The 20,125-nt window shown below is 36.3% G+C and overlaps 1 protein-coding gene across 1 annotated transcript in view; it reads left to right on the top strand.

The window, feature by feature from the left end:
* The window catches only part of NCKAP5 (NCK associated protein 5), a 969,262-nt gene that overhangs the window by 268,709 nt on the left and 680,428 nt on the right, over positions 1-20,125 (top strand). The window contains exon 3 of the mRNA XM_053597955.1: positions 7,827-7,900. Within this exon, the coding sequence (XP_053453930.1) occupies positions 7,827-7,900 (74 nt within the window). The remainder of the gene's footprint in view (positions 1-7,826; positions 7,901-20,125) is intronic.

The raw sequence follows: 20,125 nt of genomic DNA, 5'->3' as shown, positions 1-20,125 counted from the left end.
TACAAATATATATGTACATATACATATCTGATGTATATTTATACAGGTGTTTGATGAACTCACAGATACTTTAAGTAAGTCAAGTAGGTTACACATATGTATCTTTAAGTTTTAATTAAAGTAAGTACTACATTTTCTGAATTGATGAATACCTAAAAATACTGCTTTTTGTTCCTTAGGAGCTACTTGACTGGCAATGACAATAACATTTATGGTTTGTCTATGTTTCTAATTTCAGCGGGCATTTGGGGTGTCTTGAAGCTATGGAGCCAGTCTTATTTTGTTCCTTGTTAGGCTGTAAGCATTCAAACGGGTCTTCCCCTACCCCAGTATTTTTTTTTTTTTTTAATTCAACCATTGTGTCAGTAGGTATGTGGATCCTTTGCTGTTAACTCTGCCTGGTATATTTGAGCCCTTTTGCTGGGCCTAAGTCCTTTTGTTCCCCATTCCAAAATGTTTTTTAATCATCCTTTTGTTTATTGTTTATGTTCCATTAATAAATGTTCTCGAATTCTCAAAAGCTATAATTGTTAGACCAATCAACATTTTCTGATGCTGTATCAATCGTGTCTTTATCCTTTGATGAGCAGATTCCCCTCCTCGGTGCTGTCTGTGTCTTCATTGTTAACTCTACTATTATATCTAATGTGGGTTTTATAATTCTAAGGAAAACTAGTAGGATAAGATGTTCATCAAGTCAGTAAATAAGTTTTAATAAAGTCTTTCTTTGTGCTGATTGAGGTAAGAAGCATGCTCTGGGTAAAGCAAGGCTTGGGGAACTGACTTTTTTTGTGAATAATGTGTTACAAACAGAGGACACTGACACCAAAGAAAATGGGGATATTGTTTTCTATTTTTCTCCACATTGCAGCATGTTTAGCTCAATTATACATATTCTTAAGTTATTATACAAAACTTACACCACAGAAATAGGAACAGGGTTAGTAAACATGCAAAGGCTTTTTCTAAAATGCTTTCCTGTCTTTTTCATTGCTAATTTTCAGAGTCACACCCTCTTCTATGAGGATGGTTTCCTTCCTCTTCTCCTGTAACACTTTTTCATGGGTTCCATGTTGTATTTTTTCATTTTATTTTGAAATAATCTGTCAAGCCCTTTTCTTTCTGCCAGTGCAGACATGTTGGCATACTGGTGTCTCCATAACAGTAACTTTCAGTGTGTAAGTGCCACCAAAGCTCTTTTAGCCACTGTGCCCATAGCACTTTATTTATTGTGATTTGCCCTAATTTACACCACTGCCAATCCCATTGCTACAACCCTCCATTGTTTTCTTGGAAGTGAGATCTCCAGAGGGATAGACAAAGGTCCCTCTGGAAATAACCCTATTTCAATCTTACAGAATATTAGGTTTTTTTCATTAGGTAACTAACCCTTTTAATTCAGGGGCAAGAAATGATAAATATATGAAGGCCCTACCTAAGTTCTTTTAGGTAGGGGGAAAAATGTCTTCACTTAACAAAATGTACATGTATAAGCTTCATGTCTTTATTTTTTTTCTCAAACCATTTTCGTTAGCCTCATGGTGTGTGAATTTGGGGGAGGGGGTTAAGAGGAAATACCAAAATAAACAGGTAAAACATATCAGATTTTAGTAGCAAGAGTTCTACAGGGAAAATTTAAGCTGAAAATGAGGATAGAATCCATAATCTTAGTTTCCCAAGAGGTTTAAGATGTATCATAATCATTTTTAAGGAAAATTAGACAAAGCTAATTTAACTGGAAGCAGCTATTATTGTTATTTGAAATAGCTTTTAAGTGGCAATTCAGTGACAACAATACTTAATGGTTAGAAATCTACATTATTATAAATAGTCTCTGACAAACTACCTATTCTAATATTCAGCAATTATAACCTAAGAGCCATGCACTTAAAATGGTTGAAGTTTGGTAAGAGAAAAGAAAATGAATAATACCTTCCCTGGGTAAAGTGATCCGCCTTTTGAGAAGAGGTATACATGTATAGTGCTCTGGAAAGGGCAATACTGACTATTTGGTAAGTATGATGGTACATACTTAACTAAAACTGTCTTATTTAATCCTTCCAACATCCTTATTTTTATCTCCAATAAAGACATGAAATTAAAGCTTGGAGAGATTAAATAATTTTACCAGGGGAGCAGAGCTAGTTATCAGAACCAGAGGTAAGCATCAGTCTCTTTGATCCTAAAACTCACATTCATCATCACTACCACTCTCAGCTCAACTTCAGACTTGAACTAATGAGAATGAATAAGATAACAACTCCATCGGCTTTAATCCAAACTGCCTTCTTGGATTTGCACATGATTCGGTCCCTGCCTACCTTTCCAATTTCATTTTAGATTCCATACCAGTGTCCCTGTTTCTAGCCCCTCACTGGTTTCCTTTCTGTTCCTCCCTCATCACATCCTTGGGCTTTTGCATAAGCTGTTCCCTCTGCTGCAATATTCTAGCCTCCTCATCTCTGCATGGTCGCCTCTCCTCCAAGTCTTACCTCAAACATCATATGCTCAGAATCCTCTTCTGACAACTTTGGGTGAAATAGCTGTCCCCACTTGAGAGTATTTCCTACCATCTGTCCTGGTTCTTTCCTTCATAGCATGCAACCAATTTGAAATCAATCTGTTTATCTACGTAACTGTCTATATATTATGCCTCCCTCGACAGAATATAAGCTCCTGGAGGACAGTGTTTTTTTTCCCCTGTTAGTTATTACTGTATCTACAACACTTAGGACAGCACTTGGTATTTAACAGGTGTTTTAAAAATACAGTCGAACCTCCACAGTTGACCACCTCTCTACAAAGTTGACCTAATTTTCATAGACTGGACATGCACCACATGCACGTATCAGTACAGGAGGCCTAGTTCCTCATGGTGACCACCTCTGTATGTTGACCGGTTAGTCATAGTTCCTTTGATGGTCAACTTATAGAGGTTCTACTGTAGTTGGCAAATAGGGAATAGATGAATGACTTTGAGATTGGTATGTTTGTTTGTTTACCGGAGCAATGCTTGTAAATTTTTTTCAGTTGAATGTGTTTGAGAACTAATGTGTTTGATAATGTTGAGTGTTCTCACCATGGTTTACCTTTATCAGGACACTTAAAACCACATGTGTTACAACTTCCTGCTGCAGCAGAGATTTTTTTAGATTTGGTTTTTAACACTCCCAATGGTCTTGTTAAAATAATTAACTATTCAGTTGTCACCTGAAAATAAGTGTTTATTCAATAAGCATAAGACTTCTTAGGTAATTGTCTGTAACACGATTATAATATTCTAGATTCATAACACTTTTTAACCTAGAGAAGGATTTAGTATATCCTGTAGTCAAATTGAAATATTTTGGAAAGGTGGCTGGGTGCAGTGGCTCACATCTGCAATCCTAGCACTCTGGGATGCTGAGGTGGGAGGATCTCTTGAGCTCAAGAGTTTGAGACCAGCCTGAGCAAGAGTGAGTCCCTGTCTCTACTAAAACTAGAAAAATTAGCCAAGTGTTGTGGTGGGCACACCCTTTCACTTGACTATCTTTCCGTGTATTCAGAATTCTTCTGCAATATAATTTTTAATGGTTGTAAATTTTTTAATTTAATTTTTAATTAAAATCATAAATGTATACATTTATGGGGTACAATGTTATGATTTGATATACAATATGGAATGCTCAAATCAAACTGATTAACATAATCAACTCACATATTTTTTGTGGCAAGATATTTAAAATTTAATCTTAGTTATTTTGAAATATACCCTTGAATTATGCCTATTACTTGATATCCCGCCAAATGCCCTCCCTCCTCCCACCAATTGCCCTCTCTCCTCCTACCAATCTCCCTTTCTTCTCTTTGCTAGACTAGATTTGTGTTTTATCAGTGTGTGTTTATATATTGGTTTCATAATAGTGTTGAGTACATTGGATGACTTTTTCCCATTCTTGAGATACTTTACTAAGAAGAATGTGTTCCAACTCCATCGAGGTAAAAATAAAAAATGTAAAGTCTCTTATGGCTCAGTAGTATTCCATGGTATACACATACCACAGCTTGTTAATCCATTCCTGGGTTAGTGGGCATTTAGCTTGCTCCACGACTTGGCAATTATGAATTGAGCTGCAATAAACATTCTGGTGCAAATGAGTTTGTGGTAAAATGATTTTTGGTCTTTTGGGAAGATACCTAGTAGTGGTAGTGCAGGATCAAATGGAAGGTCAACTTTAAGTTCCTTTAGGATTTTCTATACTTCTTTCCATAAAGGTTGAAATAGTTTGTAATCCCACTAGCAGTGTAGAAGTGTTCCCTTCTCTCCACATCCACGCCAGCATCTGTAGTTTTAAGACTTTGGGATGCTGGCTAATATTACTGGAGTTAGGTGATATCTCAAAGTGGGTTTTTTTGTTTGTTTGTTTTGTTTTGTTTTTTGTTTATTTTTGGCCAGGGCTGTTTTTGAACCCACTACCTCCAGCACATGGGGCCAGTGCCCTATTCCTTTGAGCCACAGGCATTGCCCTCAAAGTGGTTTTGATTTGCATTTCTCTGATGATTAAAGATAATGAACATTTTTTCATGTGTTTTTTTGGCCATTCTGTCATCTTCAGAGAAGTTTCTGTTCAAGTCCCTTGCACACAAATAAATGGGGTTGTTTGTTCTCTTCTTATTGATTAATTTGAGTTCTCTGTAGATTCTAGTTATCAGACTGTTATCAGAATCATAACATGTAAAAATCTTCTCCCATTCTGAAGGCTGTTTGCTTCACTTGCAGTTCGCTTAGCTGTGCAAAAGCTTTTTAGCTTGATAAAATCCCAGTAATTTATTTTTGGTGTTGCTACAATTGCTGGGGTCGGGGGATCCTTCTCACAAAGGCAGGCTAATATCTCCAAGTGTTTCCCTTTTACTCTCTTCTAGTGTTTTTAGTTTTCTGTCTTAAATTTAAGTATTTTATTCAGTGAGAATCAATTTGTGTTATTGGTGAGAATTGTGGGTCCAGTTTCAGTCTTTTACAGATTTCTAACCAGTTCTTCCAGCACCATTTGTTAAATAGAGATTCTTTTCCCCAATGCATTTTTTCATTATGCTTATCAGAGATCAAATCTTGATATGTGGCTGGGTTCATCTCTAGATTCTTTATTCTATTCCATAGATCTAACATTTCTATTTTTGTGCTAGTACCATGCTGTGTTGATTACTATAGATTTGTAGTATAGCCTGAAGTCTGGTAGCATGATACCTCCAGATTTGTTTTTATCTCTAAGTATTGTCTTGGTTATTCAGTGTTTTTTCTGATTCCATATGAAACAAAGTACTTTTTTTCAAGTGGTTGTAAAGTATTTTATCATATAGGCATATCAGGTATTTAAACTACTTCCCATTGTTGAGTAGGTAACAGATTTTTCTTTCTTGTAAACAATACTGTAATTGATAGACTATAGCTCAGTCTTTGGGTCACTTCTACAGAGAATCAACACCTTGTAGGCCCTTGGTGATATATATTGAATGAATTAATGAATTGACAATTAACTCAGAATTCCTTGCAAAACAGAACTGATATAGGCCATGAATATATGACATATAGTGTGTCCAGACATGGTGAGCCACTTAATACTCCTAAGAGTACTGTATGATGGTGTTCAGACTAAATATTACTTTTAAACAACATCAACAAAGTCATTGCTTGATTGTCAAATTCTGAGTAACCACCAAAACATTAGTGGAAATGTTTTGGGAGCCTGTCAGGGAAACTCTGAGGTGACAGTGGGGAAAGTGACACATGCTCCTATGTTAGTTACACTAGGCTAAAGAGTATTCTCTGGAAGAGAATTCATCCTGTACCTAAAATTAGAGACTGGCAAAGTCTTACCTCCTGCCTGTTTTGTAAATACAGTTTTACTGGAGCACAGCCATACCCATTTGCTTACATGTTGCCTACGGCTGCTTTTAGGCTACAAGGGTAGAGTTGAATAGTCTTAACAGAGACTGGTCTAGAAAGCCTAAAATACTTATTATGTGATCCTTTACAAAATATGTGTGTCAACCGCTTTTTTAAATAAGCATTTTTTTAAATGAAATCAATGCTGTAACATAATAAATCAGCCAGTAAGCATTTACCGAACACCTGTGAGTCATGCTGACTACTCTCAAGAAAATTAAAATATAGTTATGGAAACAAAGCAAAAATACATGTAAAAATCTGTTGCAAAAGGCATTGCAGCATTAGGAGTCAAGCATGTGATGAAGTATGCAAGTGTTGAAGGATTCACAGATGTAGGGGGAAAAGATAGGAGTGGAAAAATGTCAAAAAGTCGCTGAGAGATAGAATGTGAATTAGGCTAAGAATGAAAAGAAGAGTTTGTTTGAGAAAGAATAAAGAAGGCAGGCGTGGTGGCTCACACCTGTAAACCTAGCAATCTGGGAGGCCGAGGTGGGTGGACTGCTTGAGCACAAGAGTTCAAGACCAGAAAGAATGAGAGCCTGTCTCTATTAAAAATAGAAAAAATTATCTGGGATGTTGTGGTTGTGGCAGGCACCTGTAGTCCCAGCTACTCTGGAAGCTGAGGTGGGAGGATCGCTTGGACCTGGGAGTTTGAGGTTGCTGTGGAGCTAGACTGGCACTCTGCCACGGGCAATAGAGTGAGACTCTGTCTCAAAAATAAATAAATAAATAAATAAGGGAAAGGCATAAAGACTTCTTCAAGGGTACATAGGTAGATCTAGGACCAGAAACTCAGGACTGGGCCCTTCCATCATATTACATCAACTCCACATACTTTTCCCTCCCCTCTTATTATAGTACATATGCCTATAGGAGCAATAGGTTATGTATAGCGTTTAACAAGAAATCTGCATTTCAGAAGGAAAAAATGTATTAACTGAAGTTCCCAGTATATTTAAACAGTAGCTTTCATGGGTAGCTTCATATTGAAATCATTGCACACTATTCCATCTAAGGCACCTGGAAAGGAGAAGCTGAACCTTATAGGCTAGATCTTCAAACAGAAAGGGGAAGAAATAACAGATTCAGAATGAAACAATATCAAAAGGTTTTACATATTGCTCTAAGTTGGCAATCGAAAGTCTATTGTATATGAACCTCATATTCAGAAATCAAAATTTTAAAAACCTATAGATTTTGCTCCATAGGCATTATGTGACAAATGAGTTCTTCATTTTTCAGACATGTTTCTTGAAAATAGTTTGATTTACAGAAATCAATTTATTTACACGTTTCTATAGAACAGCATACACCTTATCTTTCCTGTCTTCTTAGAAGCTAAAGAATTTATTTTCTAAGAGTTAGAATAAAGTAAATTTACTATCGTGTGTGTGTATACATAAGTATATACATATACAGGTATGTATATGGAGATGAAGGCACATGTCCGTCAGTATATGCAGTATATATATATATTCCATATAATTAAAAAATACAGGTTTTACTGCAAATGAGTCATAAGACCACTAACATCAAGGCTTCTATTGTCCGTTTATTTTCTATGTAGGCAGCAACCTTGGCTTGCTTTTATACAGTAGAACACACAGAGCCTAGTGTAAGGGACCCTGCAATTTAAGTTATTCTTCCCTGTGAATAAGAGGATTTTTATGCTGACTCAGTAAAACTCCAGTTGTCTCCAGTGATTTTTTTCTTAATAAAACACAGGATATGGGGAAAATCGTATTCACCCTCAAACGACTGATTATAAATCACAGAAGCATAGACTCCTAAAACTCGGACAAATGTAGGGATTATCTTGTTGAAAATATTCCTCATAACGACAAGGAGCATCTCCGGATTCTGTTGACTATCTAATGAGGTTTTATTTGTATTTGTGCAGGAATACATGGACTCCAATAAATACATCGAACACCTGCTCACTCAACTAGAGGAGCAACACAGAAGTCTCTGGAGGTGAGTTAAATTCATGTCTTATTTGTTTGACTGGGTAGCAGCCTCTATAGTTGTGCTGATTTAAAATATTTCAGTTAGACTAGAAGGTAGAGGGTAGATTAAGTCCTTGTTTAGCTGAAAACTGTTATGATTCTAAGGCACGATAGTCTCAGAAGGGCAAACTTGTCATTCTGTGCAAACTAGAAACCATATTCTCTGATCCTTGGCTGTGTAAAGATTTTGTTTTTATTTATTTCAAAAGTAGAGCATTTCTGCTTAAAAGTTTGGATTCTCTCATTAAAGGGAAATATTTTAAGAATGCTCTTATATAGTTTCTAGTATTTAGTTTTTGTTCTACATGGTGGGTTCTGACACGAGATGAGGAAATTACCTGAGAATATCTGTGCAGATATATTGGAAATGTAGATTAATATAATAGAAGTCATATTCCCAAGTTATTCATTTCCTAGGGCCCATGTGGTCATGTTGTTTACTGGTCCTACTATACGGTTTGAATTCCTTTTTCTAAATTCCAATAGCTCCTGCTTTTTGAAATAAATTTGCTGGTGCTCAGTTACATGATGCTTCACAAGGTACTGAAATGGTTGAACGTCATTACCTTTGTCTCAACAAGCCTGAGTCAGCCCCTAAAGTCCTTTATTTCTTTTTACCTCCTCATAGCATGGAGGAGTGTGCTCTCTGTATACAGAGATGGCAGGTAAATATTTACTAACTCTGTGGCCTCATCCAATTCCATCAGCACTGAGCTCTGTGCCAGACCACGGTACCCCCTTTTCACGCATCATTGTGAGAAATTCCAACAACCTCAAACATTCTTTTCCCCAAGAACTTCCAGTTCTTTAATAAAGTGCGGTATATTTTAATTTATTCTCCTCTTATGGTAGTTTTCCTACTGAGTATAGATCACGGGTTATAAGAATAGAAAATACTCTATTTCTATACATTGGAAGCCTGCTGGTAAGATACAACAAAAGTTCAATTAAGTCTGTTTGCCAACATAACTTAATTTTATGTAACTTGGTGCCATGTGTAGTAGACTTAGTTTTGAGAACTATAACCTGGTTTTTGATAGTTTTCATTTGTGAGCCAGTGTATTATATGATAAAATCAACAATAATGCATTGATGGTTATATGTTTTAAATTATATTTCCCATAGATCTTTTGGAAAATATATTTTTAAAACTATCTAACTGACATATAACATTTTCAACTGCTTGTACAGAATATTTTGTTTTCTCTACCTTTCAAGAGAAAAATAGAGAAAAATGATGAATAGCATTTGATGAATGAAAGTTAATTTTTTCAGTAAGTATATCTTATACATATCATTGTGGAGGAGTAATGGTTTCATAGGTTCTTTAAACCAAAAGAATCTGCACTGAAAAGGCAATATATTTCGTACTGTCTTGAGGTAGCTAATGAAAACCTTGGTTTTTCTATGATATGATTAAATTGAAATCCTATTTCAGGCATGGACTTAACCTAACACAAAGCAAGAACTCAGAATTTTGTGTACAGTCACTTCCATTTTCCTTCAGAAATGAAATTATTACCATTGAAGAAGCAAAGCCTTATATGTAGTGTCAGAGGATCTAATAAAAAAGCTCCATTTGAATAACAATACAGGGCAATAATGGCATTTGGATAGACAGAATAACTACCTGTGAAAAAATGGAAATGGTAGTATTGAAAAGAAAATGAACCCCAATAATAGCAGATTTATATACTATTTATTGAATCATGAAATTACATTTGATTATATTTTTGCAAACAGATCCTGACTTGAGTGAGTTAAAGTGACAGGTTGTGACTTAAAGTGGTAGTTATTACAAATCTCACTACGACTGCAGCCAAATTGCTGGTGGAAATTATGTGAGTGACAGTGAACAGTGTGGGAAATCCTTTATGGTTATGATTAAATTTTTAAATGCTTATTCTTGAGTTAGGATAGAATCTATAGTGTACAGAGGATTACGGGAATAGCATGTCATGTTCACAGGCAGGACCACATTGTCTGAAGTTAAAAAACATGTTTCTGTAAATCAGTATAGGCTCCTTCTGATTTTATTATGCCATTGATTTGTGACTGCTTTAATTATCCTGGAGTGGTCTGTCTGTCATTGCTGCTGATACTGATATTCCCTTCCATTATGATGGCCTTCCATTTTTACTTGAGCTAACTTATAACTTAACAGAGACAAGTCCTGAATATTTAGATTTTCCAATAATAATTATTGTCAATGTTAATTTGAGATTGATCAAAAGTATGGTTGGCACAAGGTATTGCCATTTGCTAAATAAAAAGAATTGAGCAAATTGGTGCAAGAATTAAAAAGTTTCCTTTTCTTTATGGAGGGAGCTGCTAGTCTAATCGATTTAAGTTGTTTCTTACAGCATAAGCATCTGTTGTGACACAAAAATATGTGTAATCACATTTAAGGTAGCCAGTTATTTTGGGGTCCTGTCCAGTATTCTACTGAAATAGACCTATAATCTATCTCTGGGTTTTTATGTTGCGAAAGAATTTATGGAGTTCAAATATAGCTGTCTAGCAATAAGCAGTTCTGTAGCTTAACTGTCTTTTCAACACCAACAAATCCTTTCCAAAGAAGAAAACTTCTGTGAATTCATCTAAAGAAGAGGATGGATCAGAATCTAGAATTTAGTCTAAGATGTGAACATTAGTCCCAGTGGGTTTAATATGTTCTGTATCTCCCTGATTGATTCAAAAACATACCCAGTGACAATGTGTATATTGCTTGATATTGACACACAGACATACTTTTCTATGATAATAGAAAAAACCTCAAAAATAGAAAAAAACTTCAATAATGATACTGAGAAGTTCTAATATGGAAAGTTAGCATTAGAAGAAAAAGGATATTTTTGTCCTTGATTTTTAACATTTGTTACTATTTCTGAATTGGGTAAATATACTTGTGACTGACAAGCAACATGGTTAAAAAACAACTGCAGAGTCTGTCTTCTAACATTTAATGAAAATCTTTATCCATTTACAGCCTCAAATTAAGAATTTAGAATAAACAGACAGCTGGAAAATACAAAGCAAACTTACGAATGCTTATGGCATTGAAATTATACTTTCATGCCACAAATGTGAAATTATTCATGAAAAAATGGAAGCAGCATAATGTTGTAATAATGGAAAGAAGGCTGAACTGGAGGTTTGGGGGGATCAAACTGGCGTTGGATAACATCTCTGAGAATGTTACCTTATCTGTGAAAAGATGGTATCAATATAGCTAGTATTTAAGGTTGCTGAGCACTGAAACAACGTGTAGAATACGATATTGCATTTATAGAACATACACAGACACGCTATTTTTAGTAGTAATTAAATATTGTGAAATGATAAACTGTGTAATCCATGTATCATAAAAAGCATCAAAGAACATGTGAGCAGATATAACAAAGTTACCTAACAGCTGGCCAGTAACTCAACTAGGTAATGTCAAAGTATTCATTTCAGATTTTTGTAAGTTAAATTGGTGATAATGTAATCAAAGGCCTGTGTGTTAATAAAGAATAGGTAGATCCAAATCAAATGCCAGGATCTGGTGAATGTAAAGTGTTAGCTGCTGACCCATAAATGCTAGATCACGTAAGCCTCATTTAAACAAGCTACATCTGGACTACTCAACCAGGGCACTGTTAACATTTGGGGTCAGATGTTCTTTGTCATAGGGGTGGGGTTATCATGTACATTGTAAGATGTTTCAGGCACCCCTTGCTTTTGTACTATCTGTTAATAATGTTCCCCAGTTGTAACAACAACAACAAAAAAATGTCTCTAGGCATTTTCTAAGGATCCTTCAAGGACCAAAATCATCTCTTTTCCCTGTTGAGAACCAGTGATCTAAATAAAACATTGGTGCAAGCATTTTCCTAGTATATTCCAAGAAACACCAATTTTCTGAGTTGCTATGTTATAGATATTTTGAGAAAAATGAGGGTACTTATGGTGAAATAAATATGAAAAATTCTTTATCAAACCAATACAACTTTTAACTTCAGAATTTCTCAGCCATTAATATTGCTAGCATGTGTTATGCATATATAAATATAGTATATAAAATATTATTTCGACTTGAAATCCCCAAATCCTATCTTTCTCATAACATCTACTCTAAGGTTCCAAGGAACATACCTTGGGAAATGGTGATCCTATAAGCGTATAACTGTATGATTTGTACCGCCTCTTCTCTGTACACTCCACTGGTACAGGGTTTAGCAACTTGGTGATAGGGAATCTAGCAGAGAGGAGTCTAGGTTGTTGACAAAAGTCAACAAGGGGAAGTCAAAAGGGGAAAGTCAACCTGTAGAAAATCCGGTCCCATTTTCCTTAGGGATAGCTCAAGATTTAATACCAAATTCTAAGAATCCAAACTAATGATTACAAACTATGTTTGTTTGAATAAAGCACTTAGTTTTTGCTTCCCCAGGGGAAAAAATGATGGTTCCAATATCATCAGGGGGAATAAAACACTTAGTAGAGAAGCAGAGGTCCTTGGTTAAAAGAACATCCCTTCTAGCAAAACATAAATAAATAAATAAATAAATAGATTATTTTAGCATTACACAAGTCTTTAAAATAAAATTTTACCTTTGCTTTCACATTGCAGGTGATTCTTATTCTAAGAAAAGAAATAGGGAAAAATTGAGAAAATCTTTGCTTTCATTCTCTTTATGATTCAATGATTGCTTATCTAAGTATAGTGAATGCTGAAACAAAATGATCTATACTCCAACTATTCATGTTCCTCATAATTCTGATATATCTGTACATATTTTGGGTGAAGGTTAATGGCACCACTGCCTCTAAAATTCCTTCCAGCTCTAAATTAAGAGCAAAATTACTTGCTGGGAGGCCACATGCCATTATTCCATGCTTGAAAAGCAAATTCTTTGTTAATGTGTTACCTAGAAATTGTCTTGATGTTATAAAATAGAGGAAAGAAGTAAAAGCAGGTGTGCCCCTGAAAGGAGTATGGCCCCGAGCCTCCTGGAGATTTATCTTCTATGTATGCCGGATCATAGAATAGTATTATTCAGGCATCTTAAGAATTAGCATGCTTCTATCCTTGTGGGGTTAATTTATGTAGACTAAGGAGATGCCAAGTATTAAACAGGTTGCCTTTGCTATAATTATAGACCTCCACTGGGAGATCTTAATTGGCAACAAGTAAAATTGCTCTGCATGAATTCTTAATGGTGGACACTGAATAAAATAAGAACTATGATTTGTTTTTTAAATCCCTTCAAGAGAAAAAGAGGCTGTCTCTGGGGGACAGAATGTGTAGCAAACAAAGAGAGAGCTCAGTGCACTGTAATAGCTATAAAAGCTCTGAAAGCAAAACATCACGCCATGCCAACTCAGTAATGGCACATGGATTCCCATTCTGCCTCCCCGTCCCACCCTGTGGAGGTCAAAGGAGACCAAGGCTAGCGAACTTTATATTATCTTTCCTCTTCTCAACCCTTGGGCTGAATTTCTAAATCATAGCTGTATTCTCAGGCAAGTGCAAGCCCCAGGTTCACCCTTGAAACCCATCAATGTCACTCCCCAATTACCCACCAGGAGTTGTTTCAGAGATGCAGACAGACTCAGACCCCTGCCAAGATAAGAGTCTGTCCTCTCAGCCAGGCCCTTTGCCCATCACAAGGGAGAATAAACCAGGACTCTGGAAATCAGGTGTTGCCACATGCTTCAGTGGTTATGTCATCCCTGGGCAGGGGTAGGGGGGGCTACGGGGATACTTATTATGGTCTCTGGTCCTGCACTAAGGGAATAAGGCGGTGTTTAGGCTTCTCAGAGCTCTGAAGTCCCTGGTGTTGATTAGGGGGTGCCTAGTATTTGAAACCAGGGTTTTGGGGGCAAGGAGACCCCAGATAGGTCAGGGTGACACGCTGACAAATTGGACACCTATTGGTCACAGTGTCCAGTTTTACATCTGTCTTTTCCCGTTTCTTGTCAAATCTGCCCACTTCCTTTTTTTTAAGAGCATGCTAATCCATCAAAAAACATATATTTAGGTCCTAACCTAATAAACATAAAACAGAGTGTTTAAAACCCCCTTTTTAACCTTTCTTTCTCACTCTAAACCTTGTTTGTAAGAAACATTCACATGTATCAAGACTATTCCGCAAGGGCTGGAGGGAGGGAACTATTAAACACATTTTAGGAGACTCTGTTCTGCAGCTCAAAAGTTTCCCTGAGGAGGTGGCATTTTGATCCAAGTCTTGAGTAGGAACAGAACTGCAGTGAGGGCAGATGGAGAGACAGTTATGAAATAGATTGAATTTGAATTGTCTTTAAGACTTTAGGCTCTAACTGCAAAGAGGATAACAAATTCAAGTCTAGAGCCTTTACAGCCAATAAATAAAGCACTATATAGATAGAGTTGTTAGATTAATCTACAAAGATATAAAACTGCTCTCTAATGTAACTGGTGAAATATCCCCACTTTAAAGGTAGATTTACTGCATCCCCCAGAACTTGAGTTGAATAATATTGTTTGTACCAACAGGCCCATATATGATTTAAAAATAATTCCACTTCTAGTTTAAACAGGTTTATGTTCTTCAAGAAGCACTCTTAAAGTACTGAAAAATATTCCAACATCAATAAGATTTGGGGGTCACCCAGAGAAATTTACCACTATTTAATCTGAAGACATTTAGATTAAAACATACTTGTTATTTTTAGACCCATGCTTATCTTAATATGACAGACAGAAACCTAATGTGATTTATTTATCTGAAATTAAAATAAAGAGCCTTAAGCAAAAGGCATTTTATAGATTTATGTGGGGTAATAAAGATCACAACTATTCCCTACTAAGTTGAAAGAAGAAAAACTCCAGCAGGCAACAGTGTAAATGACCCTGTTGGCATAAATGCATGTATTAAGGCTAAAGTGTGCCTGTCACGTGAAGTGACAAAGTGCCCTCTTTTTTTTTTTTTTAAATCTGGAAGGAGAAGTGAAATGGGTAATTTACTATAGCCTTCTATTTAATTTTAATTTTAATGGAAACACTCACTAACTTATTAGTGCATGAACACACTTAAGACTTTTTTTAAAGGAACTGTTAATATATAATTTTACATGTCTCTCCATAGGGGTAACTTTAGATTGAAAAGGGATAGAGACCCCTGCCCACACACACACGTACCCCATTCTTTCTGTATTCAGAAACTCAGAAACCTGGTACCTCACTTCCATTTGAGCCTCTCTGAAAAGAAAAATACCAAATGCCTTTTTTTCCCCCCAGAAGCTTTAGCTATGGCACATTGTATACTTTTAAAATTACCAATAAGACCCGAAAGTAACCCAAAGCGCTGAGGATGACAAGGTTCCCTGAATCAAAGAATCAAGAATAAGTTAATGAAGTTGGAAAGAAGTTGGTAGAGGCACACTCTGGCTGTCTCAGGGCAAAGAAGACCTGTAGAATGCTGCTGTCGCTCTGCGGGCTGGTTGAGGTTCACATCCCATGGCTGCTTTCAGGCCCAGGCACCCTCAGGAGGCTGCTTTGTGGGAGCCTGGACTTGTGACTCTGGCTTTGCTTTCTCCTGGACACTCACAGATTAGCTATTATAGACTTATTCTCGATGCCGATAAATCTAGATTTTTAGCAAATGTAAAAGTCTTCCTAAAAAATAAAGGCACTGTAGCTCTCAGTTCTGTGCTACTGCATTTAAAGTTTACTGCTCTCAGTTCCGTATGCCTTAATAAGGGAGATCACTTACTTGGACCCCAGAGCAGCTTTAGATCCTGCCCTCTATCTCCCTCTCCTATCCATGAGGACAACATTGCCTCTGCAATGCTTCAGCAAAATACTCCATACCAGTTCCAGTCATGCTGCTCTCAGTCACACTGACTCATGTTTCTAATTGTCTTCTGAGGACAGTCTTGAACCCTTAGCATCGTTGACCTGAGTCTTCTCATTTTTCATCTCTCTTAACCCATTTAAAATAAAATATGCAACCTTCAAGAAAAAAATTTCACCTATATTGAAATCATAGGGACAGTTGGGGATGTATTTTATGTACTTATTTGTTCTTAAGTGACCTAGCACATTATAGATGCTCAAAGTAACTTGAGAAATTGTGATGCTGATTCAAGAGGAGAAATTACAGAAATTACTCAGGGCTTGTGTGTTCATGAGGGATAAGCCTACTTTTATTTGTAAGCCTTTACTTTTTGCAAGAAAAAAACAAAGTCAAGCAAGCATAGAAAAAACTCATTTCTCTCAGTGATGTGCCAAGGCTAAGTGGGATACATGATTTTGAGATAGTTACTATTATAAAGATTGTAATGTTTATAAATGTAAAGTTACTATTATAAAGAATGTAATGTAATGAAGGTATAAATATTATTCATTGGATACAAGGCCAGTAAGAATGTCTGGCTTCTGTAAACTGTTATTTTTATAAATCTTCTAAATTTCAATCATAAAATAAGAAATTTTAATGCTTGTTAGGTCTGTGATGATGTGATTGCTTGTCACAGTAAAGGCTCTAACCTGTATCAATAATCATCAAATGTGTGTTTCTATACCATACTTTTATTCCATTGATCTAGCAATTGTGATCTTGAGTTGCAAACAACTTTATCAATAAAAGTAATGAAAGAATATCTCAAAAATTTGAAATAAAGCAATTATGAGATTATCAGAGGTTTAAAAAATAATAAAAATCAAGTGTTTTATTAATACACTTAATATAAGTGTTTTATTTTTTCACTTGGACAAAGTGAGTGGGAGAATAATTGTAAACATATAGATCAAGTTACTACTACAAACATAATCAGGGCTTAATCTGAAAGGTTAGAAAGGCGGTACTTACAGAGAGGATCTTAAGAATTTTGGAAAGGCTGGCATACACTTGAATTCAGAGGGTATCTGAGCATAAATAACAAAGTGAGACCAAATGGAGGACGAATTTTCAAAGGATTAGTGGCAAAGAAAATAATGCAAAAAAGAAAGAACCAATGGCTAACAGTAAATTATTGTTATTTTCTCATCTAGCTCCTTTAAATAACCTAATTATAAGTAAGAGGGCCTTGTTGGGGTGGTCTTTGGGGGCACACCTGCACAATTGGGGGCTCTGTCTGATCATTGGTAGTTGTGTCATACTGTTGCTAAGTCTTAAAAAGTGAGGAAAGAGGAATGGAGGGGGGAGGTTTTGGTGGAGGGAGGGTAATGGGTGGGGCCACACCTACGGTGCATCTTAGAATGGGTACAGGTGAAACTTACTAAATGCAGAATACAAATGTCTACATACAGTAACTAAGAAAATGCCATGAAGGCTACGTTGAACAGTTTGATGAGATATTTCAGATTGTATATGAAACCAGCACATTGTACCCCTTGACTGCACTAATGTACACAGCTATGACTTAACAATAAAAATAAATTAAAAAAAAAAGTGAGGAAAGAGGAGGAAGGAGGGGAATGGGGGGGTCACACCACAGTGTGTGGCACACCTCTTTCAGGTGAGACACAAGTATAAGAGGGACTTTATCTAACAAATGTAATCAGTGTAACCTAATTCTTTGTACCCTCGATGAATCCTAAACAATAAAATTAAAAAAAAAATGTCATCCCTGGTTCATCCCCCACAATATGAAGTTCAAGTCCTGATTCTGCCACTTACTGTGTGGTTTCCATTGGTTGTGTGAAAGGTTTGAAATAAACATTTAGCATTCATTTCTTAAGAGTTAACAATCTCTGATTTTTACTCGATCATCTGGGAAAGTCAGTTCAAGGGCCGAGTGATGAAGATAAAAGAGAAGTAATAGATACATAAAATTGCTGATGGTTGCAAGCGGCAGTTTCCTTTCTTGAAAGAAGGCAGACACTAATTATTTTCACAAACGCAGTCTTTTTTGAGCTTTATCTTAGAGTGTCTCTTGGCACCAAGCCTTCCAGAGGCAATAAAACAGCAGGCTGGCAGACCCAGGGCACCACAGCAAGGTCGGAGTCTGTGACCACTTTCAAAACGCTTTCCAGGAAATTGTTCTATTGAACAATGTTTAAGTTTCCACAGAAATTATGAGCATAGCATGGTGTAAAAATATGAAAAAAAAGCAGCAGCAGAGACTCAGGGGGTGTGGTCCCCATTAAGGGAAATTGGATTGTCTAACGTTGGCTCTCTAGTATTCTCTGGAAGTTCAGATTCACTGGCTAATTGAAAGCCAAATATATATAAAGCCAACTGGATTTATTCAGTTGTATTATGTAATTGATTTTTCTATTTCATTGCTCTGGAAATAGAAATATGAATGAAGTCAGCTGCAGAAGGCCACTCTAAAAGAGAAATTCTCTAAATTCTCTAAATTTCTCTAAAAGAGAAATTCTTGGATGTCACAACTGACCAAAAATTCTTACAATTGGATTAGACATATACTTTTAGGACTTTTGCTTTTGGGACCATTTGTTCCCAAGGTGATGTAATTTTAAATGTACCAAAAGTCATACCTCTCCAAAAACATCTCTCCCCATGGACCTCCTGAAATTCCCATGCCCTGAAGAAAGGAAACTGGTTATCCAGGAAGTCATCTCTGAAATTTGCTACCCGAGGAGAATTCTAGTGTTGTTCTCCTAAATCCTCATAGTATCTCATCCAGGGTTAGTTTCCCAAAATAACACCCAGGGAAATCTGAGGATTATCTGAGTCCTGTAAATTGTTTGGCAAAAAACAAACATGTTTAGAATGGCAAAAAGGCACTTGGATTAGAAATTTTACAGTCCAAATACAAATATTTGTATTTCTGACCACACATATCCCTACCAACCCTGACCTTTATTACTCATTATTCCTCCACACGCACTCCTTTGTTATCCTTCTCTCCATTCCAAATGGCCAGGCCCTGCCCATCCTTCAAGATCCCGCCCAGGTTTCCCTGCCCCACCTGCCCCACCCCACACACATGCACCCCTCAGCCCACTTGGGTCCCTTTCCCTCCGGAACTTGAGACGGTACCATGGATGTATGTGTAATAATGTACATCTGGTAAAACTCTGTAAGTGTTCCATATACCTTAGTTTTGACTCTACAGATATTTTCAGCCCTTGGCCTTATATTTTGTTATATATCAAAAGAAGACTAGTGTATGGTTGAATATAACCGATGTTTAGTTAACACATCATACATTGTGATTTTCCTCAAACAGGAAAATTGCTTTTGCTGCTTAGATCATGTCAAGAGTATTTAATTTGGATCTCAGTTCAGGCACTACAAAAACCAAGAGTGTCCCCAAGGCCAGTGACTAAAACGATATGAGGTAATTAATGATTTAATGATGATGAATTAATGATGTGCGAGGGATGGAGCTGTTCAGTTTGACAAGTAGAAGACTAAAGGGTATACCTGATATTTTTTGAAAAATGCAATGTATTGTCTTGTGAAGAAGGAATTAGAAGCATCATGGAATATTCAGGGGGACAGAATTAGTAAACCAGTTGATCAAGTTACAACCTGACAACTCAGCACTTGAAAAGTGTGTTCTAACACTTACTACCATCTAAAATGGAAGAAAGCATCCTTGAGATCCACTGCTAATGTCAAGCCAAACCCAAGTGTATGGTGCCCCATGATCATACTAATGTACACAGCTATGATTTAATTAAAAAAAAAAAAAAAACAAATACAGCGTGGAATGCATTCTGTTACATTGGACAGGAAGAGAGCAGAGTTCCTTCATACTGCATGACTCAACATCTGCCTCTCACCCTTTATCCCTAGGGCTGCCATCGGTAGCTCCACTTACAATGTTGACTCCCTTTTCTGTATACCATGCCTTTTAAAGGATTTTTCTAAAGACTGCTTTTCCTTATTCTTCTCCAAAAGAAGCAGTGTAGGTTTCTTCCATTGGTCCTTATACAATTTGTTTTTCAGACCTCCCTTAATCATGGTCACCTATTGGACATATTCTATTTTTTAAATGTTCCTCTTATTTAAGGAACTCCACTATAACATCATGTATTTTATTATGACCAGTTTTAATCATCATTTGAGAGGGTTGTTATTCTAACTGATTTTTCTCCCAGTGGTACTAATTCCTAATAACCTTTAGGCAAAATACCCAAAATTCCAGCATTGCATCATGCATATCCAGTTACTCTCTTGTGGACTCAAAGAATATAAATCATGATTTCAAGTAAGAGTGAAGAGTGTTTTAAATTTAGAAGATGTATTCCTTT

This window comes from Nycticebus coucang, chromosome 7, assembly GCF_027406575.1.
Source record: "Nycticebus coucang isolate mNycCou1 chromosome 7, mNycCou1.pri, whole genome shotgun sequence".
Classification (NCBI taxonomy): domain Eukaryota; kingdom Metazoa; phylum Chordata; class Mammalia; order Primates; family Lorisidae; genus Nycticebus; species Nycticebus coucang.
The sequence above is the reverse complement of the archived record's forward strand: the minus strand, read 5'-3'. Positions and strand labels throughout refer to the sequence as shown.